This window comes from Hemiscyllium ocellatum, chromosome 25 (assembly GCF_020745735.1).
Source record: "Hemiscyllium ocellatum isolate sHemOce1 chromosome 25, sHemOce1.pat.X.cur, whole genome shotgun sequence".
NCBI lineage: Eukaryota > Metazoa > Chordata > Chondrichthyes > Orectolobiformes > Hemiscylliidae > Hemiscyllium > Hemiscyllium ocellatum.
The window spans coordinates 52366217-52393150 of record NC_083425.1 but is presented as its reverse complement, the minus strand read 5'-3'; the positions used below and the strand labels follow the sequence as shown (position 1 = coordinate 52393150).

General features: G+C 44.9%; 1 protein-coding gene across 4 annotated transcripts in view; it reads right to left on the bottom strand.

The window, feature by feature from the left end:
* LOC132827680 (caskin-2-like) overlaps nt 1-26934 on the bottom strand; it is a 277191-nt gene that overhangs the window by 28189 nt on the left and 222068 nt on the right. For all 4 annotated transcript variants that reach the window (XM_060844329.1, XM_060844327.1, XM_060844328.1 and 1 more), the window contains 6 exons: nt 26558-26666; nt 22497-22591; nt 15176-15293; nt 7275-7484; nt 2996-3114; nt 1860-1944 (listed from right to left, as the gene is read on the bottom strand). In XM_060844329.1, the coding sequence (XP_060700312.1) occupies nt 1860-1944; nt 2996-3114; nt 7275-7484; nt 15176-15293; nt 22497-22591; nt 26558-26666 (736 nt within the window). The remainder of the gene's footprint in view (nt 1-1859; nt 1945-2995; nt 3115-7274; nt 7485-15175; nt 15294-22496; nt 22592-26557; nt 26667-26934) is intronic.

Genomic DNA, 26934 nt, shown 5'->3' with positions numbered 1-26934 from the left:
GCAGTTGTCAATGGAAAGGCTGTTCTGCACTTATTCCTGAAAATGAGCTTTTACCTTTGAAACATGATCTCTGGGAATTAGCAGTGATCCGGCTTCCTCGACAGCTCTGCGGGCTTGGCTGCAAATTCACAGGACTCTTCCTACACTTACTTAACCCACTCTCCCCATCTCACTCCCTCACTACCACTCTCCATTCCCCCAACTCCACCACTACCATGCTCCCGCCCCCTCCTCCCTCCATTACTACCATCGTCCCCAGTCCTCTCGTTCACTACCACCTCCCCTCACTACCATCCCCCTGCCCCACTAACCCCTCCCTCACCACCATCCTCACCACTTCCCTCTCCTTCACTACCACCCAGCGCTGTAAATTAATAATGTACCACAAAGAATGGGAATAGGGTTTAAGGAGAGGGAGAAACTGCATGTATGTATTATTGGGGTATGTATTAACAGAGAAATGGCATTAGAGAAATAGATGGGATTGAAGGCTGATAAATACCCAGGGCATGGTAATCTATACGCCATGAAGGGAATGGCCCTTGAAAACGGAGATGCACTGGTGGTCATCTGCCAAGATTCTTCAGACTCTGGAACAGTTCCTGCAGATTGGAAGGAAGCTAATGGAACCCCACTGTTTAAAAAGGGAGGTAGAGAGAAAATAGGGAATTATAGATCAACGAGTCTGATGTTGGTTTTGGGGAAGATGCTAGAGTCCATTATCAAGGATTTTGTAGGGATGCACTTAGAACACTGCAGTAGAATCAGACACAGCATGGATTTATAAAAGGAAAATCATGCTAGACAAATCTTCTGAAATTCTTTGAAGATGTAGCGAGTAGAGTTGATGGGGGGGGCAGTGAATGTAGTTTTATTTTGGAATTTCAGATAAAATGTAAGAGATTAAAGAGTAGAATTAAAGTGCATGGGATTGAGTGTATTGATCAGTCATTAGGGAAATGCCAGGGCTGGATCCACAGACTGGGAAGTGGACAGGAAAGGTTGTTATACAAGGTGAGTGCAACTTAATCCAGGACTCCAGTAGTGTCAGCTGTGGCTAATCAGTGGCAATCTGGTTCCTGCTTGGATTGTTGTTGGAACAGTACCCCACCCCAACCTTTCAGAAACTGGAGTGTGTAAATCCAGGCAGACCATCCCACATCGTACTGAAGGAATGCCAGAGGTGTCATCCTTTAAATAAGGCATTGAACCAAGTCTCCATCCAGACTAGAGGAGCAGCCATGTTCTCTTTGGTGTTTGGCTATCGTATATCATTCTTTAACTCTTCACTACAATAGCTTATCCAGTCATCGTCACATTGCTAGTTGCGGGTGCTTGCTGCTCAGAAATTTGCTGTATACATTTCCTGCATCGAAGCAGTTATCCTTTCCTACGCGTTTTGACAGTGGAGAAGCCAGGTGTGTATCAGTTTCACAGTCTGGATTGGAAACAGAGGCTTAGAAGGATGTAACAAACAGCCATTTGAATCTATTGCACCAGTCGGTAAGATCACAGATGATCTGATTACGGTTTCTCACCCCCATAAATAACTCTCAAATGCCTTGTCCATCAAAAATCTGTCCATCTTGAATAGATCTGATGGCCTATCTTTCATTGCTTTCTGCAGAGGGAGGGATCTCATAGATACGGTGTCATTGTGGAAGCTGATAAGGAACAGGAGCTAATGCCAACACAGCACTGACTTCATACAGTGATCTCAAAACACCCATGAGGGTGTGCGTGTCTGGGCATGTCGATGGTGTGATCTATAACAATGATGCAGAGTGACATTCTGAGTTCGATTATACACTGTGGGCTCAGAGCCAGATGTGGGAAGTGAGGTGTGGGCTGGCTCTTACCTGCAGGCTGGTCAAGTTGTTTGCCACTGTTCTCTGTGCCCCTGCAGACCTGCTGATGTGCCTGATCCCCACCAGGGGGCACAGCCTGCCAGAAACCAAAACACAAGATTAGAGTGGACACAACAGGGGAGCTTAAGGCATATGTTTACACCCAGAATCACCAAAATAACCTCTTCGGAACCACCAAAAGATCCCAGCAAAATAAAAATCACTGAAATATCCCAGCACTAAAATATCCAGATAGGAATCATTACAAAATCCTGGCAAAATCCTCCAAAATATCCCAGCAAGACCCACAAAACTCCTGTAAAATAAAAGTAAAATACTGCAAATGCTGAAAATATGAAACAGACACAGATTGCTGGAGAAACTCAGCAGGTCTGGCAGCATCTACGGTTCTAAAGTAGAGTCACTGAACTCTGTTTCTCCATCCACAGATTCTGCCAGAGCAGCTGAGATTGTCCAACATCCCCCTGTGTTTGTTTCAGCAAACTCTAGTACTTTGAATAAGGATGAGGTTTTCAATGTCCCTACTGGGGGTGGAGGGGGAGGGGAGGAGAGGGATGGGAGTGGGGGATGGTGACAAAGGGGCTGGGGAAGGAATGATGAAGGGGTACAGGAGGGACGAGGTAGGGGCTGGGGCAAGGGGAATGAAGGGAATGGGGGGAGGGTGACATAGAGGCTGGGGGAGTGGTAATACAAGGGCTGGGCCAAGAGCAATGAAGGAAAGAGAGATGGGTGACAAAAGGGTTGGGAAAGGGGTGATGAAGGAACGGGGATAGGGTGATGCAAAGTTGGGGGAAAGGTGATGTAGGGAGTGGAGGAGGGTGATGTAGAGGCTGGGAGAGGGGTGATGTAGGGACTGGGGAATGGTAACATAGGGCTGGGGAGGGAATATGTAGGGGTTGGAGAGGTGTATGGGGGGAGGGGGAGGAATTTGGAATGCTAGGAGGTTCAGGAAACTCACTGAGGCCCACAGGTAGACCAAGTGCCCAGTGATGAGGTGGCAACCTACAAGGAAGGGGCAGGTTTGAAGGCCCCAATAGCCTCTTGCTGTTTCCCATCTGTTAGCTGGAAGTACATCACTGTTGGGCAATGTTGAGGCTGGCTCCGGTGAGTAGGCTGTGCTCTCATACCTTGCCATTCTCCAAGCCTGTGGTAGCGGTGTGTCCATTACCACTCTCTGTACTTTGCCCACTACCAGCACTCCGAATGCTGCCCACACTGCCTGTACTGCCCACGCTGTTCCTGTCGCCTGCAGAAGAAGAGGATAATGTGACACATGGCACTGAATGAGGCAGTCAGTATGTGAGATCAAACACACTGCAACCATTCCTTTACAATGTCCCTCTGTCTCCTGTTTCAGCATGACTCCAAGCTCTACCCCTGAGATGTGAACTGTGGTTCCACACTGCAGAGAGAAATACACAGCTCCTGTCAGCTCTCTCAGGAGGCTTTACAAGGTGATGTGACAGTATCCTGGTCAATATCCCTCCACCAAGCTACGTCTAAGAGAGATGGATTGCTGAGTCACCCTGTTTGTGGAATCTTGCTTTGTGGAAATTGGTCACCTCACTGCTCTTCAAAACCAGCAAGATTGCACGTTGGAAAAAACTCAGTGGATATGAGGCACCTTGGAACATCCTGGACATTTAAAAATGTACTTTAATATTACTGGAGATGTCTTCTTCAATCACTATTTTGTCTGGTTTCACCACTGTAAAGCACCTGGTGATATTGTTCCCCCTTGAAGATGTCATATTAATTCACGTTGCTGTTGCTGTGCATTATCCTGTTCTTTCAATTCACCAGCAGTAGCCTTGTTTTCGGCTGTCAGTGTGTAATTCCTTCCTTATGTGCCTCAGTCTTGGTCTCATCTCTCCCCATGGCAACCATTTAGATTACCCACCTCCCACTGGCTCATCGATCATCCCTGGCTAACCACCTCTATCATGTACCCTGGTGTTTCTCAGTTCATTGCTCCTCCCACTCTATAAAAACACTGCGATTATTTGCAGGTATGGAACTAGCTACTTGGTGGCAATAGTTACTCAGCATGACAACACCAAGCACATGAAAAGGGATGATGTGAAAATGTCAGGGATCAGTTTTTGCTTAAAACAGAAGCAGCAAGTAAACATGATGGATGAGACGCTGGGAGGACAAGGGCTGCAGCTGGCATTAGATTAACTAAATCCCACTTAGGGAGGGAATTCCAGGATTTTGACCCAGCTTTTTTTAAAATTTCCAAGTCAGGATGGTGAGTGGTATGGAGGGGAACTTGCAAATGGTAGTGTTCCCATGTACCTGCTGCCCGTGACCTTCGAAGATGGTATGGATAGCAAGTTTGGAAGGTGCTATTGAAGAAACTTAGGTGAATTGATGCAGTGCATCTTGTGGATGGCAGACGCTAGTGCTACTGAGTGTTGGTGGTGGAGGTAAGTGGATGTTGCAGGGGTGGATGGATTGTCAATCACATGGCTGCTCTGTACTGTGCAGACTGGGAATGGAGCCTAACATTTCCTGTCTGTACAGCTCTGTGCCGTCCTCACAGCAACCACACCTACAAAGCCACTTTGTTGATTTACTCTTTTGACAGACAGAGAGACAGCCCAGTATAATATCACAAAAGGTAACTGGAAGAATTGAGAGATGCAAACAGAACATAGAATAAGACACAGGAGAATGAAATAAAGTTCAATACACTTAAAATCAACAAAGGAAGTGGGGCTGAGGAATTACTGTTAAGAGGAAACAGGAGACTGGAAGTTATCTGACTGTTCACATGACCAAAGATTTGCATTATTTGAGAGCAGTTGGACCAGGATACATAGTTAGATAGCCATCCCAAGAGACAGAAAGATATGCCTCAGTGTTTGAGATAATTAGTTATATAGTTTGAGGAGTATCACTCCACGCACGTGGGGTAGGCAAGGAAATAGGTCCCAAGTCAACCTCAGCTGGCATGGGAATTAAACCTGCACTGTTGGCATTATAATGAACTATACGCGACTCATTTAATCAATGGAGCTGACTATCTACAGGGGTTCTGGAACCTTCTGTCAGAATTGTAAAGATTGGGTTGCATCATTTTCCATTGTGTTGCACATGCAGGAGAGCAGGAAGGGGAGCTTGGTGGGTGATGTGCCTCGTTGTCATCATCCTCTCTGACTACTCCATGTTCCTTCACTCTCTTGGCATCTTACCTTCAAGCACATACTGTGTTAATCGCTGGAATTCCCACCTGAAGCTTCTGTGTCTCTACTTCTCTCTGCTAATTAAAACCCATCCCTTTGGCCAAACCTCTGGCTGTGTGGATGTAGGTTTGCTCACTGAGCTGGAAGGTTCATTTTCAGACGTTTCATCACCATACTACATATCATCAGTAACTGGTGGCATGGCTGGCTTTCTGTGTGTTTAGGTTTCCTTGGGTTGGTGACGTCATTTCCTGTCGTGATGTAATTTCCCGTTCTTTTTCTCAGAGTGTGGTAAATGGGATCCAAGTCACTGTGTTTGTTGACAGAGTTCTGGTTGGAATGCCATGCTTCTAGGAATTCTCGTGCATGTCTCTGTTTGGCTTGTCCTAGGATGGACGTGTTGTCCCAGTCGAAGTGGTGTCCTTCCTCATCTGTATGTGAGGAGACTAGTGATCGTGGGGCATGTCTTTTTGTGGCTAGTTGATGTTCATGTATCCTGGTAGCTAGGATTCTTTGCATTATTTTCATTATTTCAACAAGCCACCACACACTGCAGCACAGAGGAACTACGCAGAGCAGAGGAAAACCATATATACAGTGTATTCAAAAAGAGTGGGTACCCAATGAACACAGTCTGCAGATTTCTCAGCAACAAACCCCAACAAGCAGACAAAACACATCCAGAAACCCCAGCCCCTCTCCCCTACATCAAAGGCATCTTGGAAATGACTGCCAGACTACTCAGACTCCTTGGCATCATGGTAGCCCACAAACCCACCAACACACTAGAACAGCAGCTAATGAACTTGAAAGACCCTATACAGACAACAAGCAAAAATAATGTCATTTACAAAATACTGTGCAAGAACTATAACAAACACTACATTGGACAAACAGGCAGAAAACTAGCCACCAGGATACATGAACATCAACTAGCCACAAAAAGACATGACCCACTCTCACTAGTATCCTTACATACAGATGAGGAAGGACATAACTTCAACTGGGACAACATATCCCTCCTAGGACAAGCCAAACAAAGACACAAACGAGAATTCCCAGAAGCATGGCATTTCAACCAGAACTCTCTCAACAAACACATTGACTTGGATCCCATTTACCACCCCCCGAGAAAAAGAACAGGAAATGACATCACCAACTCAAGGAAACCTAAACACAAATAGAAAGCAGGTCATGCCACCAGTGCTTCATCCGGAGGCTCACTGATGATGTTACGTAGTATGACGACGAAACGTCTGAAAACGAACCTTCCAGCTCAGCGAGCAAACCTACATCCAGAACTTCAACCTGAGTTACAAATTTTCTCAACACTCGCTCTGGCTGTGTCTCATCATCTCTTTTGGCGGAGAGTCAGCTTCTTTCAAAGAAAGATACTATGATGTGTCTTGGACGTTTTATGACTTGAAAGGTGCTGTACTTCATTCAAGTATGTGTTGTTAGTATTGTACAAGTTTCCAAGGTGCTTCAGAGGAATGCAACCTACGTTTGTTGGATAGAAAGTCATATCATGAGATAAGGTGGTGACCAAAACTTCGAACAATAACATATAATCTACCAGATGGAGTCTTACATGAGAAGGTTGTGAAATAATTTCAGTCTGTCCACAGGGTGGATGTGTGATGTTGAGCTAATGGCATTCCTCATTTGTATTAAAGTCATGACTGTGTCTCATTGCCATTCCTTCCTCGGCCTAGCTAACTACCGGTACTGAGGTACCTCTAGTATCATTTATGTCTTGGGAAATGGTTCATGAGGCAATGAGGTGGTAGGCAACATTCTTAGATAATATCCTTCTCCAAGATTTCTCAAAGTAAACCCAAATATCGTCTCAAGGTTATCAAAAAACTGACAACCTGAAAATAATTGCAGAAATATTCACTCTTGCTGTGAGCGTGCTGACGATATAAACTCCAGTACCAGAGTCTGAGCCTCTGGGGAATATTCAGCGAGTTCAGGTAAGAGGCCACTCAGGTGTTTCTCTGTTGATAAAAAAAGAACTGAACATACCCAGTTAAAGTTTCAGCTGGGGGGAGCAACACCTCACACTAGATGCACAATCTCTGAAAGCGATCCCTGGCATTGTGTGGAATCAGACGCAGAGAGAGTGTCCTCTCTCCCTAATCTTCCACAGGGACTACCATTTCACTGGGAAGACACAGTCGCACAGCACCTGCCATCATCTCGAAGACTGATTTACCTGCACACATCTCGTGATTCTCTGTGTTGTGATTGTTGCGGCTGTAACCAGGATGGTTGAAGGTGCGATGGGCAGGCAGTGTCTGCGAGTACATCTGTTGGTAGAGCTGGTAAGCATCGTCTGTTTGTGATGTGGTCAAGGAACTCTGCTGGCTCTTGGAGAAGCCCTGGCGTTGATGGGGAGGCACTGAGGCATGGCGAGTGAGGGTGCCTGCAGGGACACAGCAAGTGACTTTTCTCCTTTATACTCACAAGTGCATTCACACACAACTAAACCGCATTATTCCCATCACCAAAACCCCCTTGAAAAAGGGATTCAAATGGTTAACAATTGCTTCTGATCAGCACAGACTGGAGGGGCTGAAGGGTCTTTTTTATGCTTTAGGCCCCTATCACCTGTGTAACTTCCTACATGTTACCCACCACCATTACATCACCCGTGTTTCCAATTCTTCAATTTACATACAAGCCTGTCAGCTGGAGGTGCTGTGGCAACAAAGATGAGGGAAAGGCAGGAGAACTAAATTAAAATGCATTCAGAACGAGCAATAAGAGATTCCAAACACCCACAGTGCCCACCTCTCTATAAAGGGATCGAATGTGTTGGTGAGAACCACATACTACCTCTCCAAGGACCCTAGGTGCTAATGTAACCCTGGATGTAGGGAACTATGGCCCCCTTCACCTCTGCTGTCTGGACCTGTTGATGGCCACTTTGACCAGTGGAGCAGACCCACAAGCAGCTCCTCTGACTTCCAATAAGGCCTTCATGTTTTACTCAGGTCTCCACACGTGTTGACACTCTTCAATCCCACGATTCCTCTTTCACAGGTGGAAAGCTTTTGACCCTGCCTCTCCAATCACAGTGTCCCCCAGCTGCACCTATCCTGCACTTCATAATGCGTCACCTTTTCGGAGCCTCTTCAGGAGGGTTATGCAAAGGATACTGCTTCTCCCACTTTTGCTGCTTCTGTAATGGCTTAAAACAGGTTATGTTCGTAATATTTGATGACAGATCAGTGGCTTGAAGCATTTACCCCATTTCCTCATGCACCTGTGAGGGTGTCTAACATTTCTTGTCCACATTAGATTTCCAAAACCCACAACAAATACATTTGCCTTTGATATTCTTTCACTTTAAGAGCTCTGGGTTCAGCCAGATAAAGCAAGGCAGGCTCTTCCAGTTCAGAACATTTCAAGTGAGAATAATCTGAAATGCAACTGCAGGAGAATCTTCCTTAACTTTCACCTAACTCTCAGCAGAGGTGGGTAGGAGAGAAGGGAAAGAGAATGAGGAGGGGGATGGAAAATCAAAGACATTCCCACCCTGTCATCATTCTTCCCAGTCCATTAGCTCAGTGACATGTAATCAAGTTTACTGTTAATGCTTTGAGGCGAATCTTATAGCACACACGCAACGTGCAAGGTTTTGGCTTAGCAGGAAAGTATTTACCTCCAGATTCATGCCTGACTAGAAATGCAAACATTTTCCAAACTGAAAAGGACACTTCATTGTCCTGTTCCACCTGGCTCCCTTTCCCATGGCATCTCATTCTTTTTGTCAGTGACCCATTGGGGTAAAGGGCTCCATTACTTCTCATGGGCTATAGGCAGGGCAGTGCTCACACAGCAACATGCTCCACTGACCTCACAGAGTGCAGTTCCCTTGGAAACACAGTCACCACTGAGCACTTCTTAATCGATATTTAGTACCTAGAGTTTACTACTTCACAACCAGACCTTTGAAGGGAGTTAAATTGTTTGATTCATTAATGGATTAACTAATACTAGGTCAGGGTCCAACTAAATCTACTAAGTGTCAACCTGTTTTATTTAATTTTATTATATTCTATTCCATTTGTTTTGTAAAGATTTGTTTTAACCTTTGTCCCCAGTATTTCTATTTTAGCACCTCAACAGACGCGATGAGTACACGACTAATGCCTGTGTTCCCAAAGTCCTGCCTTTGTCGCTCTCCATGATGCACCTTCTAATTGTCTGGATAGAGACACAGAAGGAGTAGTCCATTCGGTCCATCAAGCCTGATTCGCCCTTATTGATCATGGCTGATTACCAACCTCAATGCCATTTTCCTGTACTTCCTGAATGCCATATCCCTTGACGTCATTAATATCCAGAAATCTGTTGATCCCTGTCTCAAACATATTCAAATGACTGAGTCTCTAATGTTGTTCCAGTCCCCAGAACTTTTCTTGCTAATGTGTGGAGTCTGTGTGTGGCAGTAGCTTATGGAACCAGATGTCAGTGTGTCCATATGCTGGTCAGCCAGCATTTACTTTCACTCAGCTGAAAGGGAGACAGAATTCCAAAAACTCACCATTCTTTGAGTGAAGAAACTGTCTCCAGGTTTGAGACCCCTGAGCCTGGAAAGACATCGTTTCTGCATCCATCCTGCCTAGCCCTTTAACAATTTTGTAATTTTCAAGTAATCTCCGCTCACTCTTCTATCCACTGGGTTCTCAACTCCTCTTTACATCCTATGTGTAATAACCAAGTACAAGTTGTAGAGTATTACAGCACAAATGGAGACCCTTCAGCCCTTTATGTCTATGCCCATCATCAAGCTCTAACTTTACTAATCCCACTTCCCAGTTCTTGACCTGTGGCCTTGTCTGCTCTGGTGAATAGACCAAAATTCTTCCTATTCAAGCTTGTAGAACATTTTCACCCTTTTGAATTCATTTCCAAAATATAGAGTCCAACAGAATGGCCCCACCCATTAATACACAAGATTTCCTGTGGCCCCATACCTTACCGATTCAAATGTTCAATTGTAAAATCTCACCTTATCAACAGCCTTTTCCTATTTGCTTCTATTTTCTAGAATTCATTGACTCAATGTTTTTACTGTGCTGAATCCCAATGACTGCTACATCACATTAGGAGAAGAATTCCAAACCTCCTCCTGTTTAGTTCCTTCCCATTCAGACCTACAGTTTATAATCCACGTGGATTGACCATTCTTTCTAGTTAACAAGGTCACAAAGACTCCCTGTAGGGCAAATCTTTCCTGTTCGCTTCAATACACCAGAATCACTAAGTTTTTTTTTGAGACTTGCTCAGTGATTTTTCTCCTCGTCTCCTGACGGTCCAAATCCTTGCAGCATTACCTAGGGAGTACCACACTTTTAGAAGAGACCATCACATACACCCCAACCACCATCAATCACATGACCAACGATAGCATCATGAAGCTAGTGGACCTGTGCCTCACCACCCACTTCACTTTCAACAACATAATCTACAAACAGACCAACGGCACACCCATGGGATCTCCGCTATCAGGATTCATAGCAGAAGCAGTAATGCAAAGACTAGAACAAACAGCCCTACCAACCATCAAACCAAAACTCTGGGTCCGCTACGTAGATGACACCTTTGTCATCACAAAACAAAACAAGGTAGAAGAGACATTTAACATCATCAATAACACCCTCACAGGCATAAAGTTCACCAAGGAGGAAGAAACTGACAACAAACTCGCATTCCTGGACGTCACAGTTGAAAGAAAGGACAACGGGGAACTACAAATCTGCGTATACAGAAAACCGACAAACACTGACCAAATACTTAACTACACCAGCAACCATCCCAACACACACAAACAAAGCTGTATCAGAACACTATTCCAACGAGCCACCACACACTGCAGCACAGACGAACTTCGGAAGACAGAGGAGAACCACCTATACAACATATTCAAGAAGAACGGATACTCAAAAAACACAGTGCGCAGATTCCTCAGGAACAAACCACGACAAGCAGACCAAACACATCCAGAAACCCTAACCACCTTACCATACATCAAAGTTTCAGGAATGACAGCCAGACTACTAAGACCCCTCGGAATCCTAGTAGCACACAAACCCACCAACACTCTCAAACAAAAACTAACAAACTTAAAAGACCCAGTACAACCCATGGACAAAACCAACGTCATCTACAAAATTCCATGCAAGGACTGCCACAAACACTACGTAGGACAAACAGGAAGAAAGTTAGCCACCAGGATACACAAACACCAGCTAGCCACAAAAAGACACGACCCTCTCTCCCTCGTAGCCCTACACACGGATGAAAAAACCCACCATTTCAATTGGGACAACACATCTATCCTGGGACAGGCTAAGCAAAGACATGCCAGAGAATTCCTAGAGGCATGGTACTCCAACCACAACACCATAAACAAACACATAGATCTAGATACCATCTATCAACCCCTCAGAAAACAAACAGGAAATGACATCACCACAAACCCCAGGAACCCCATCCAGGACAAACATATAAATAGAAAGCAGGAGACAACAGCTTCGCTTCACTTGGAGGTTGCCACTGATGATGTTACCTAGCCAGGCAATGAAATGTCTGGATCAAACCTACAGCTCAGCGAGCAAACCTACACCCTATTACCTAGGGGGTCTTGGGTTCACTACGTGCAAGGACAGGCCATGTCTGACATGCCATCATAGCATGAGAGGGTGGTGCTGGAAAAACACAGCAGGTCAGGTAGCATCTGAGACATCCACCCAGATCAGAAACAGAACTCTCCTCATGAACTCAGCAAGGAGCTGCAGTGGATTTTCCCAGAGTTGGGATGAACCTGATGACTTTTCGAACTAACAGGCAGGACTGATTCTAGGATTTCCCGACACAGGCAAGGGAGCGGGCTGACACCCTGCACCCTGACCTGGCAGCTCTGCTGTGAAAGTACCATAGAGTCAGGTCAGCTTCTCATGGAGTGCCCACTCAGTGGTGTGATGAACCATGCTCTGGATTCTGATGCCTTTTGGACAAGAATTTCAAAATGTCTTGCCCATTTCTCCCAACTATTTCCCATGGTCTCTTGTAACTCCATTCCAAGTCAATGCTAACTCGTGTCCCTTCTATGCCCATTCACCCAATATGCACAATTTACGTGAGCAATGAGCAGATAACTGGGGCAGGCGGGGAACTGGTGACAGAAAATAAATCCATTCAGAAATTTCCTTAAAAGACCCCACAATATCATTGTGTTAGACAGACCATTAAAGTTGCAGGAACAGAGGCTACAAACAGGTCACAGCTCTTAAACTTGCCTGGACGATCATGACATTGAAAAAAAAGCAGATCACAAAACGTACAGAAGGTGGTTTGAATGTGGAATGAACTTCCTGAGGAAATAGTGAATGGCTACAATTACAATGTTTAGAAGAAATTTGGGTAGGTACATGACTAGGAAAGGTTTGGAGGGATATGGACCAGGAGCAGGCAGGTGGATTGGCCGAGTTTGGGATTATGTTCGGCATGGACTGATTGGACTAAAGGATCTGTTTCCATGCTGTGTGATGCTGTGAGCAACTGATGATGACCACCCACAGATGTCAATCAAGCAGTTAATCAGATCACTTGTCAAGACAGAATCCCACTTTAGCTGATGTTTTTAGTAAGCATTCAGCCAAGCACACAATTAGGACAGGGCAGGCTTGAGTTTGAATTGGCTGATCACTGCTTTTTTCTGTTAGAAAGCATACAGAAGTAAATTTAAGGCATATCTAAGGTCAGGATTGATTTTATCTTTATGCTGACAGTACCTATCTAGGCATCATGGACAGGACTAGATTTGTCTCACTCAGGAATCTTAACCTTCAAGTCAGAAGGTTTCATGTTCAAGACTGGCATCAGAATCTAAGGCATACACCTTGGCTGACATTTCAGTGGAGTATTGAAGAAGTGCACTGTGTCTATTTACTCTATCCATGCCCCTCATGATTTTATAAGCCTCTATAAGGTTACCCCTCAGCCTCCAACGCTCCAGGGAAAACAGCTCCAGCCTATTCAGCCTCTCCCTATAGCTCAAATCCTCCAACCCCGGGAACATCCTTGCAAATCTTTTCTAAACCCTTTCAAGTTTCACAACATCTTTCTGATAAGAAGGAGGCCAGAATTGCACGCAATATTCCAACAGTGGCCTAACCAATGTCCTGTACAGCCACAACATGACCTCCCAACTCATGTACTCAATACTCTGACCAATAAAGGAAAGCATACCAAATGCCTTCTTCACTATCCTATCCATCTGCAACTCCACTTTCAAGGAGCTATGAACCTGCATGCCAAGGTCTTTTTGTTCAGCAACACTCCCTAGGTCCTTACCATTAACTGTATAAGTCCTGCTAAGATTAGCTTTCACAAAATGCAGCACCTCACATTTACCTAAATTAAACTCCATCTGCCACTTCTCAGCCCATTGGCCCATCTGATCAAAATCCTGTTGTAATCCAAGGTAACCTTCTTCGCTGTTCTCCACACCTCCAATTTTGGTGTCATCTGAAAACTTGCAAACTTACAAACTGTACCTCTTAAGCTCACATCCAAATCATTTATATAAATGACGAAAAGCAGCGCACACAGCACCGATCCTTGTGGCACTCCACTGGTCACAGGCCTCCAATCTGAAAAACCACCTTCCACCAGCACCCTCCGTCTTCTACCTTTGAGGCAGTTCTGTATCCAAATGGCTAGTTCTCCCTGTATTCCATGAGATCTAACCTTGCTAATCAGTCTCCCATGGGGAACCTTGTCGAACGCCTTACTAAACTCCATGTAGATCACGTCTATCGCTCTGCCCTCATCAATTCTCTTTGTTACTTCTTCAAAAAACTCAGTCAAGATTGTGAGACATGATTTCCTACAGACAAAGACATGTTGACTATCCCTAATCAGCCCTTGCCTTTTCAAATACATGTACATCCTGTTCCTTAGGATTCCCTGTCTAGAAAGAGATCTCCTTGGTGTCCTTGCCAATATATATCATTGAGGCAACTTTTATGAAACAGATGATGTGGTCATTTATCTTATTCCCGTTTGTGGGTGCTTGTATCACAACATCGGCCACAATTCAAAAGTATTTCACGTGTTGTAAAGCCCACCGAGAAACCCTGAGACCATTAAAGGTGCTATGTGAATGCAATTCTTTCCTCTTTCTTTGAAGAATTTCAATTTGTTGAGGATCTAGAGGGCAGCCAGCAAACATGATGTGATGGTCATCATCTTCAGAATGCAGGGAGGGGGTTGGGGTTCAAAGTAATGCATGTAAACCTCCAGGCTAGTCTTCCCATTAAGGAAAAGGTGCAAGACAACACCTTCTCTGAACACTGAAGTATCACATTGAGGTGAGTAAGTCCAACACAGGGCCACACGTACAGCATCTATCTTCATCCCAGAACAGACCATTAAACTGGTGAAAAAACCCATACTGGTCCCATTTGACACATATACTTCAAAATGGGGATCAGTATGACCATTTGTAAGTATTACTGTGTTGGTTTTAACCAGTTTTGTCCCAACATTGTGTCTCACCTACTCAACTTTAGATTGTCTAGAATCTCATAAGAAACATTAGGAACAGGAGGTGGCCATACAGCCCCAGGAGCCTGTGCCTGACCTGTACTTCAAACACGATTGCCTGCCCCTGCCCTATATTCTTCAGTTTCATGGTGGCTCAGTGGTTAGCACTGCTGCCTCACAGCGCCAGGAACCCAGGTTCGATTCCGGCCTCGGGCGACTGACTGTGTGGAGTTTGCACATTCTCCCCGTGTCTGCGTGGGTTTCCTCCGGGTGCTCAGGTTTCCTCCCACATTCCAAAGATGTGCAGGCCAGGTGAATTGGCCATGCTACGTTGCCAAGTCAGGGGTAAATATAGGGTATGGGGAATGGGTCTGGATGGGTTACTCTTCGGAGGGTCGGTGTGGACTTGTTGGGCTGAAGGGCCTGTTTCCATACTGTAGGGAATCTAATCTAATTAACAAAAATCTCATCCGCAGAGTTGACCCATCAGTATCCACAACCTCGAGGGGATGAGAGTTGCTTATGTCCACTACCCTGTGTGTGATGATCACTGACCTGATCTCCTGCTGATCACCTCAACAATGGATGGGGGGAAGTAGCCAACACGGTCCGTGCCCTTCTGGCTGTCATGAATGTGTCCCTTCCAGCGGCCATCAGCGTGTTGTTCCAGGACCTGTCGCAGGAAGGCAGTGATTTATAAAATGACCAAACACACACATCATCATCAACAGGATTTCACGGCTCTATTCTGTCTCTGTTAGCTACAGGAATATAATCAAACCGCAGCATGATAGACATACTATGGACTAAGGTAATGAGTGCTTTCCTTCGAGTATATTTCTTGTAGAAGTCTCGGGTAGTTACAAGGACGCAGCCCTGGCCCTCTTTCTCAGGTCAGTAAGTGTTAGACTGTGGAGTTGACAGCAGCACTCTCGAATGCTCTCTCAGCAAAGTAGTTTGAAACCAAAACTGATAAAATCTCAGACATCAGGAATCCGAATTGTTTCGCAGCTGAATATGAAATCTAGTCTGAAGACTGTCCATTATTTTGTGACTGTCAGCAACTGGGGCATATCGCCAGGAATTCAAAGGACTGGAAGAATTGAACACGTTTTCTGTCGTCCAAATTTGTATTTTAACCTGCATGGCTGTTGTGGATTTTCCTTTTGGCTTAGCTTTCTCCCCCATCCACAACAGCTCTGCAGAATCATGGGCACCTGGTATTCGTTATTGTACACAGAGGGGCTGCCATTCTCTATTATAGTGTCTGGGCTAACAAGTGGCACATAACATTCATGCCACACAATGCCCATCACCGATACAAGATCATCTAAACACTGCTCCTTGGCGTTCCACAGTGTAAGCCATCATTGAATCTCCCACTATCAACATCCTAGGGGCTACCATTGACCAGAAACTGAACTGGGCTTGCAACAAGAGCAGGTCAGAGGCTAGGAGTACTGCAGTGAGTAACCCACTTCCCGACTGCCCAAAACCTGTCCACCATTGGCGAGGCAGAAGGCAGAGCACAGTGTGATGGAATACTCCTCACATGTGCAGCCCCAACAGAAGAAGCTTGACATCATCCAGGACAAAAGCAACTGCGTGAATGGCACCACATCCATAAACTTTCACTCCCTCCAACAATGATGCTCAGTAGCTCAAGATGCACTGCAGAAATTCTCCAAAGATCCTTCCCATCACACAACCACTTCCATTTAGAAATACAAGGGCAGCAGCTACATGGGAACACCAGCTCCTCAAGTTCCCCTTGAAGCCACTCACCATCCTGACTTGGAAATATATCACCATTCCTTCAGTGTCACCAGATCAAAACCCAGGAATTGTCCTCCCTAAGGTGGTTCTTAACTACAGTGGTTCTCGAAGCCAGCTCACAGCCACATTCTCAAGGAGCAGCTAGGGACGGGCAATAAATACTGGCCAGTCAGCAATGCCCATGCCTCATGGGAGAATTTTTTTTTTAAATCAGTCAAAGGCTCCATGCTATACTCAGGGGCAGCTATGCTTGACGGTAGGTACAGTGACTGCTATTTTCTATAACATACACAGAGATTACAATACTGTACAGAGATCACTATTCTATATTGTATACACAGGGGCAGTATTCACTATAATAGACACAGCAGGGGCTCCTATTGCCTTTGATCACCATACTGTTGGAGCTCTCCAGCTTTAATCTTCCTGGTTTGTCCATGAGCAGGAGCTGAGAGCTGTTGGAATGCTGTGTTATGGATTTAGATTGTCTGAAGAAATGTTGAACACATGCTTTCCTGTGATGACAGAAAACACTGTCACACCCTGTCAAAGGACAGCACGTCCTTTCAGTGAAGGGTGCTCAGTCCATTCAACCATGGTCTGTACAAAGTTTTTATGTAGCCACTGGGTGAGAAAAACAAGATCTTTTTCAAACACAGGAGAGATCTGCAGGTAAAGGTAACAGTCACCACGGTCCTGGAAGACCATAGGATGTTCTGTCATCGGATACAGAAATGGTGGTGATGGTTTAACAACAAGGTCAGCCTGCCTCAGGCAAGGGGAGAGCCCTTCATGGTAACCTCAACTGGTGTGGGAATCAAACCCATACAGTTGATATCGCACTGCACTGCAAATAGCTGTGCAGCCAACTGAGCTTTAGCTGCAACTAGCAAATAAATAGATGAAATAAAGGCCCAGGGGATTCTAAGGGGATTCCCACCCATCAAGGCTCCATGCACAAAGCCTACCGACTTGGAAAGAAAAAGAACACTGAGTTCCGGAATGTGACAATAGCTATCTTCAAGAAGGGAGGTCAATCACCCTTGAGGTATTTCCCTCTTGGCCACTGCAGGGAACATCTTCACAGCATCCTCCTGAATCACCGACTTCCTGTAGCTGAGGAAATCCTCCCAGAGACACATTGAGGCTTCAGGCCTTCTGGAAGAACCTCTCACATGGCTCTTCTAACAGAGAAATCCAAGAAAAATATCGAGGACCACACCAGCATGCATCCAGCAACCTGACTGTAGCCTTTTCTTCAATATGTAACCATTCTCTGTGGATTGTCCTTCAGAGATTTGGATGTCCAAGAAACTTCTTTACAATCCTGCAACTGATTCACGACTCAAACTGTCTGATGTGGGAGACAGAGTTATAAAGTACAGAGTAGGGTCTACAGTCTACCTGATAATGCCTGTTCACCTTATCAAAGTTTATCTGCACTCTGGTGTCAGAACGAAATATTGCCTCGCTGGAAAACTGTTACATTACAGCTGTTTCCAGACCAACATCAACTTGACCACCTGAGATGTTCCTGAATCACAGTTTTTGGATGATTACAGCATAATTGTCCACTCTGGCCCAGTCTGTTAAATTTGACATAACAAGACTCCTATCAATCTAGACTTGGTCAGTCAAATATCCCATCTCCCTTGTGTATTAAATAAAGGAAGGTAGCGGGACTATATTCAGCATTTTTCAAACCTCGTCCTCTCAAAGGCTGCGACACCCAGGTTGCCAACTATGGCACAGAATGCTGCAGGACCAAAATCCCCAAAAAGGAAGAAAGATCCTAGCAGATAGAACAGTGATTGTCAGGATTGAGTGAATACTGGACTGTATCTCACGGACACATTGAAAATGTGCAGTAGCAGGTCATTCAGCCCTGCTCCTTCGTTCCCATTTGCTCCCCATACCCTTTGAACCCTTTAGCTGTCAGAACTATATCTAAGTCCTTCTTGAAAATATTTAATGTTTTAGCCTCATTGCTTTCTGTGGCAGAGAATTCCACAGGCTCCCCACTCTCTGAGTGAAGGCATTTCTTCCCATCTCAGTCCTAAATGGCCTACCCTGTATCCTCAGACTGTGATCCCCTGGACTCTCCATTCATCAGAAACATCCTTCTGGTGTTTACCCTGTTTAGTCCTGTTAGGATTTTATAGGTTTCTACGAAATTCCCCTCCAGTGAATACAGTCCTAACCAATCCAGTCTCTCCTCGTAACATCAGTCCTGCCATCCCAGGAATCAATCCAGTAAACCTTCACTGCACTCCCTCCACAACCAGAACATCCTTCCTCAGATATAGAGACCTAAACCGTACACAATACTCCAGGACAGTGTATCTGTTGTACATGAAAACACGACAGGATTTCCACCAGCAATGCCTCTGCCACTGCCCCTGGATTCAATGGGAGGAACATCCAACAAACACTGCTATCCTTCTTCGTTTCAGCTCTACAGATATTCAGATAAAACTCTTTCCACATCGATAATAACAGATAGAACGTTGTGTTCGGAGGCTGGAAACGGTCTCCCTACCACATCCCGTTTCCTCAACTCCCAAATGGTCGCTGTTCCTGAACAAAGGAAATGATTCAAAGACCCGACTGGCTCTCCTTGAAGCACAGCAGCATTGACATTAATGGTGGAAATGAGCTCGCTACCAAGTGGCCAACATGGTGAAAACATGTCCATCAAGGTGGACCACTCAGTGTCCAAACACGGTGATGTTGAGGCAGAGCAGGTAATAGGGATTGAAAAAACAGGAAGGAAATCCCAGTCTCCTGATCCCATTACTTCAAGGAACATTCTAGCTCACATGACCAAAGATCTGTGGGTCAGGAATCAGCCCGAATGTGCACAGAAAGACACAGAGCAGAAACCTGTGACACTGAGTAACCCTCAGCCCTTGAACTGAAGGACAGTTGGAGATGCTATTCTCCATAGTTTACATAGGGACTGCTATTCTGTATAGCACACGCAGGGACTGCTATTCTGTACGTGTGCAGATTCTGTATGCATGCTATTCTCCGCAGCGTACGCAGGCACTGCTATTCTCTATAGTATACACAGGGACTGCTATTCTCTGTAGTACACGCAGGGACTGTTATTCTCTGTAGCAGACGCAGGAACTGTTATTCTCCGTAGCACACGCAGTGTCTGCTATTCTCCATAGCACACGCAGGGACTGTTAATATCCACAGCATACGCAGGGACTGCTGTTCTCTGTAGTACACGCTGGGACTGTTATTCTCTGTAGCAGACGCAGGGACTGCTATTCTACGTAGTGTACGCAGGGACTGCTATTCTCCGTAGCGTACGCAGGGTCTGCTAATCTCCGTAGCATACGCAGGGACTGCTATTCTCCATAGTTTACACAGGGACTGCTATTCTCCATAGTACACAATGGGACTGCTATTCTCTATAATAGACATGGGGACTGCTATTCTCCATAGTTTACACAGGGACTGCTATTTCCTATAATTTACATGGGGACTGCTATTTCCTATAGTCTACACAGGGACTGCTTTTCTCCATAGTATACACAGGGACTGCTATTCTCCATAGTTTACACCAGGACTGCTATTTCCTATAGTTTACACAGGGACTGCTATTTCCTATAGTTTACATGGGGACTGCTATTTCCTATAGTCTACACAGGGACTGCTTTTCTCCATAGTATACACAGGGACTGCTATTCTCTATAGTATACAGTACATAAAGACTGCCATTCTCTATAATATACAATATATAGGGACCTCTATTCTCTATAGTATACAGTATATAGTGACTGCTATTCTCCATAGTTTACACAGGGACTGCTATTCTCTATAGTTTACACAGGGACTGCTATTCTCCATAGTACACATAGGGACTGCTATTTCCTATAGTCTACACAGGGACTGCTATTCTCCATAGTACACATAGGGACTGCTATTTCCTATAGTCTACACAGGGACTGCTATTTCCTATAGTCTACACAGGGACTGCTATTCTCTATCATCTACACAGAGGCTGTTGTTCTCCATAGTTTAGATAGGGACTGCTATTCTCTATAGTACACGCAGGGACTGCTATTCTCTATAATATACAATACATAGGGACCTCTATTCTCTATAGTATACAGTATATAGTGACTGCTATTCTCCATAGTTTACACAGGGACTGCTATTCTCCACAGAGGCTGGTATATGCACAGAGCTGCCATTGTGGATTGTAATCACAAAGGTCTGCTACTTCCTTAACAATATACAGGATAATCACTCTTTGGGCCCACACTCCCATTCTTTGTGGTGTTTTGGGTTACACAGTATGGCAGCATGGATGTTCAAGTTGTGTTCATCAATGGCCAGCTCAGGTTTTTCCAACAGGCAGCCTACAGGCCTGCCAAGAGTTCCTAACCAGCCTGTAACTGCAGTTCCCAGAAACTGGAAAAACAAATGGAAGACTCTCCAAGAAGACGGTCCTCTAACCAGACACCCTTTCTCTCTGCGTTTGCTGTTGAGTTTGATCATTAGGAATGGTCTCTGAACGGAAGACCAGCAAGCTGTATAAACATGAGCAACTGCGGTCAGCCTGAGGCTGTGCCTCAGGACTGGTGATGGCTACTGCCGAGAGTCTGCTGGCTACGGAGGATCTACTGGACCAGTGCATGGGAGGTTTCCTGGTTTTTGTGAGTGGAAGAGATTCTGAGTTGGGGATTGAGTTAGAGGAGGACAAGACTCTGTCCTTCCTGTGTAGGTGCTAATGAGGCAGGGAAAATATGTAGATATGGGAGAATGAGGGGGAGAGGGATGGGGGAAGAGGGCGAGAGTGATGGAGGAAGGAAGAACATGTGAGTGTGTGAGTGAGAGATGGGGGGGGAAGAGCATGAGGGTGTGAGGGAGGGTGAGGGTATTAAGATGTGTGTGCGAGAGAGGAATGGAGGGACAGTGGTAAAGTTTGAGATTGAGGGAACATGCCTGCAATTGGGAGAGGGAGAGAGTCTGTGAACACTGAGTTCAGGGTGTTTGGGTCTCTGGCTCTGAGAGTGAGCCAGAGATACATTCACTCTTTTCCTCCTCCTTTCTCAAAACCCACCCACAAAGCAGACTGTGAGATATATCTGACACCTCCCCCCCCCCCCCCCCCCCCCCGCCCCACCAAGTTATATATAAATTACAGAGAGAGTCTGCCTCCAATACAGTGTTTTAACCGATGCAGCGATTTTCTTGTTAGTTCCTCATTGCATGAGAAATTGGATGTGCAAGCTTATTGTATCGAAGAGTCCAGCAGTCAGTTACACTGTCTAAGCGATATGTACAAACATTACATCCCTCAGACACATTGGGTGCCTGGACTAATAGTTTATCATAGAGATGCATGCTTTCAATAGCATGTCATGCTTTCAAAAAATTCAAAGTAAGGTGGAGTCTGAGATCTTTACTGTATACCTTCAGGTCACATGCTATGATATGGTGATGTCATTGTTAGCATTTCTCTCAAAGCTAAACTGACACACTGACTGTGAGACAGAACAGTGTGTGCATCACCTGAGGTGAACAGGGGTCTAGGCCAGTTAAAGCCAAGTCCTAGCTCAGTCTCATTCTCCAAACCTTTCTGTAGTGATTGGGACTTTGGTCCTTGTCTGTGTTTCTCTCTACCTCAGTTTCATATCCAAAGCAATTAGTCAAAAATGTGCGGTGCTTCATCATGAGGAATGATGAAGAGCTTATGCTTGAAACGTCAATTCTCTTGCCCCTTGGATGCTGCCTGACCTGCTGTGCTTTTCCAGCACAACACTTTTTGACTCTGATCCCCAACACCTGCAGTCCTCCCAGAACAATTAGTCAGCTCTGCTGCTTGACATATTATAGTGGCTATTTTTATTCAGTTGTTATTTAAATGATCAGTTGTTTTTCATCCGAAATTCATTTTAACCATATTCCACCTTTCTGAAATTTGTTTACCAGATCGCCAAAAAGAATAACCGAGATGTAGCAGCACCCCTCCCCCGAGGATGGAGAGCCCTGCTCTAGACGCCATACTCCACATTAATAAGTTGTTACACGTCCTACAGTTCTGATGTTTCTTCCTCATTCCAAACCCACCATTACTCACCATAATAACATCGCCAGCCCGAATATTGAGTGAAGTGGGGTCGTGAACATTCCAGTAATCCTTCAGGGCTCGGACTTGCAGGATTCCAGAGGCCTCTGTTGGGAAGAAAAGATCAGTTGATGGGAAACAATATGGAAGAGGAGGAGGTGAAATATTCCTGACTCAGTAAGCACCTACACTATATCGGTCAGCCCGCTGGAGATGTGAAGATTGTCCTCACCACTTGTAGCTGCCATGTTGATACTACACCATTTACTAACTCTACATATTGGATAGTTTCCATAGGTCTCTGTCATTAATTTTGTGTAGTTCTACAAATGGGACATATCCTAACACTTCTGTTTCCGTCCCAAATTCTTCTTCTTTCAGCTTCTCTCAACTTACTTAGGGTTACAACGCTGCCTCTTCTCCATCTCCTCTGGTCAGCCACCCATTCCTCTTCCATTGCCACTGTGCTATTTTCCTCATAACCGCATCTTTTCATTGGTTCTTAGTCCCTCCTGCTCTCCTTTTTCCTGGCAGTACCATCTCCACCATTTGTCTCACTACAAGTCAACTCTGTCTCCGCAACAGATGACCAGATGTTGTTTTATTCACCATGGGATGAGGGAATCACTGGCTGGGTCAGCATTTATTGCCCAATCCTAGTTGGCGTTGGAGGAGGTATTAGTGAACAGTCTTCCTGAACCGCTGTAGGTGACTGACAATGCTGTTAGGGACGGAATTCCAGGATTTCGGCCCAGCAACATTGAAGGAATGGCGATACTTTTCCAAGGAGAAAGTGAGGACTGCAGATGCTGGAGATGAGAGTCGAAAGTGTGGCACTGGAAAAGTACAGCAGGTCAGGCAGCATCTGAGCAGCAAGATGTTTCAGGCAAAAACTCTTCATCAGATACTTTTGGATGCTTTTGCAAGTCAGGATGGTGAGTGTCTTGAAGAGGAACTTGCAAGCAGTGGTGTTGCCTGTATCTGCTGCCCTTTCTTTCTAGATGGTAGTGGTTATGGGTTGACAAGGGGCTGTCTAAGCATCGTTGGTGAACGTCTACAGTGCACCTTGTAGATAGTACACACAGCATCGGTGATGGAGGGAGTGGTTGCTTGTGGGTGTGGTTCCAATAAAGCAGGCTGCTTTGTCCTGGATGGTGTCAATTTTCTTGAGTGTTGATGAAGCTGCACCCATCCAGAGCAAGTGCAGAGTAATTCATCACACCCCTGGGTTGTGCCTTGTAAATGGTGGACAGGGAGTCAGGAGGTTAATCACTCGCTGCATTATTCCTAGGCTCTGAACTGCTCTTGTAACCATTGTGTTAATATTCCTATGATCTTCACTGACCTCCTGATGCTAGTTCCTGATTTTATCTTTCCTTTCCTTGTTACTCTATATATCCACCTCAACTGGTAATAGATTCCAACCAGGATGGTCAAACAGAATCTAAGAGACGTAGAGTTTCTTTGTGGAGAATTTCGACCAGACCAACTGTTCTCTTGATCAGTCGCAGCTGTTCCCTGTAATACAGTTATTTTAATTAATCTGCTCAGACATGTTATGACACCCATCTCAGATAGGTGGGACTTGAACCCAGGCCTTTTAACCCAGAGATAGGGACACCACCACTGTGCCACAGAGTTGTAAAATTCCAAAAATCTAACTCCAAATTAATACTATCCATTTCGACACATTAGCACATCCCTACAATATAAAGGCAAGGCACTGACTGAGAAATTTCCAAACACAAGTTTTATTATCCTGAATGTAGTCTGATAAATACCATTGAGTAACCACCCATCTTGGTGCTGTGGTATAACGATAACAATCCCTCTCTCAGTGTCAGCAAAACTGAAGAGCTGATCATCGACTTCAGGAAGCAAGGAGGAGGACATGCCTCTGTCTACATCAATGGAGCTGAGGTGGAGAGAGTCGAGAGCATCAAGTTCTAGGAATGACGATCACTAACAATCTGTCCTGGACCATCTACGTTAATGCAACAACAACGCCTCTTCTCCCTCAGGACGCTAAGGAAATTCAACACATCCATAAGGACTGACATTTATAGATACACCACAGAACGCATTCTATAGGATACATCACAATTTGGAATGGCAACTGCTCTGCCCAGGACTGTAAGAAACTACAGAGAGTCCTGAACACAGCACAGACCATCATGCAAGACAACCTTCCATCCATTGACTCCACCATTGACTTCTGGGAAAGGCAGCCAACATCGTCAAAGACCCTTCTTAACCTGGTTATAATCTCTTCCAATCTTTTCCATCAGGCAGAAGATACAAAAACTTAAAAGGACACACCAACAGGTACAAGAACAGCTTCTTTCCCATTGTTATTAGACATCTGGATGGACCTCTTAAATTTCAAATCTCATGTTGATCCTGTTTTTGTGCAGCTTCTATGCAGCGAAAACGTTGTACTCCTCACTCTGTTCAACCACCCTATGACCTTTGTATGGTATGATTCTGCATGGACTGCACACAAAACTTTTCACTGTACCTAGGTACATGCGACAATAATAGATCAAATCAAAAGATCTTTTGAAATCTATCAAAATCTGACCATGCTTCATATGTATTTCATGGGTCATCTTTATCAAAAATTCTTTCACAAATTTTAATAGAATTACTAAACCACCCAGAGTTTCAAATTGTTATCCTTCAGCTCCAAAAGTATTTCACATCTGATTTTGGTTCTAGCAGGACGTGGCAATACTAAGGGCGTCGTCTCGTGTTTTTCTTTTAAATGCTACAGAGCCATGTCCCTACATCCACTTCATTATTCTAATGATTATCAGATTCAGCTTCACTGACCATCACTGAGAAATCGTATCCTGTACATTTGGTTGAGCCATTGTTTTCCAAATTAACTCCAACAATAATCTCCACCTGAAAGAAACTAAGTTTCCAATCTCTACATTTCTGTGTTACCACCGAGAATAGATTCTAACCAGGCTAGTCTAGCAGATACAGGGAGCCATAGGCTTTCCTTATGCACAATTTATTGAGTGTAGCAATCTAACATATCTCTTCCTTAGTTCCAATTGTACCTGTTATATATCTCATAATTCATTAACAACAATCATTCATTTCCCTTCAACGTCTCATATTAACATTAGCATTCGATTGTCGTAACTCTTTGATGTTGCTCAAGGGTTTACAATAATGGTGCTGGTCTTACAACTGTCTTGTAGATTCTTCCTTTTAAAGGCACTTTCAACAAACAAGCCTCCACTGCGCGTTTCTTCCAACTTCTCCCAACCGGAACTAATCTGTATTTTCACTTCCATTTCCATACTCCCATCTTCTGCAGGTACTTTAACCTACTCACGTTCTCCAAGTCTTCATCCAGACTCTGTACAGCTGGCCCCGATTCCTTTCCAATGGCTCAAACCGACGGACCATACGTTGGGTTTTTGGTTTTCCGATCTTCGTAACTCTGCCTTTCTCCAGCTCTTCAGACACGTGGTCATGTCTTCATATTTGACAACGTACAGTTCAATATTATCTGAAAACCATAGCACTGCCTGTCTCACTTGCTCATTTAGAACATCAGGAAGAGGAAGGACATTCCGTGCTGATTACTGGTGTCATCCAATTTTGGTTTTGCAACTCTCACTTTCCCCTACACTTGGCTGATGCTCCTTGTACATGTCCTGTAACAGGACTCCGCAAATTCAAACTCACCTCCAGACTGTGTAACCCTCTCAACCTCTCTTGACCGATGGATATATGTCACATTGGCCTTCTCTAGATTTCTCCATCAATGTCTCAGAACAAAATATGGCTTCTGTTGGGAAGGGCCTCCACATCCAAATGCACACCCAAAGAGAGTCCAGCAAATTCCCAAAATTCCACCTGGATCCCTGCAATTCAACCATATGGTCCTAAGGAGCCCAGCACCAGAGTCCCCAACAATGCAGCAAATTGTCAAAACACAACAGCACACTCCCACCTGTGCAGCCCCAATAAAGGAGCAGTATACTTTCTTTCTCATTCCTGCTACCACCCTCCCCAAGTGCCGGAGGAAACCAACTCCTGCACTGCCTCTTTACCTCGTAGTAGCTGCTTGATTTCTTTGCTGGCTTGAGAGGTGGTGAACTGACTGACGATGTCCAAGGCTGTTTGGTTGTAAGTGTTCCTGATGTTGACGTCAATGCCAGCCTGCAAAGAGGAATAGAGGATGGAGTTAAATGTTATGATCAAACCGTCACTACCCTCCCCCGCCTGCCTCCCCCACAGCCCCTCAGGGTCAAACTCTAGAGCTCGTCGACACCCCCTGGTGAGAGATCAGGGCAGGACAGCTCCTGCCCAAGTGGGAAACAGAAAACTGGGTGTGATATATAAACCAGAAGAGCCAATATCATTGATGTGACAATTCAATGGAGCATCCAATTCATGAAACTTTGCTTCTGGGGATAGCACACTGCTG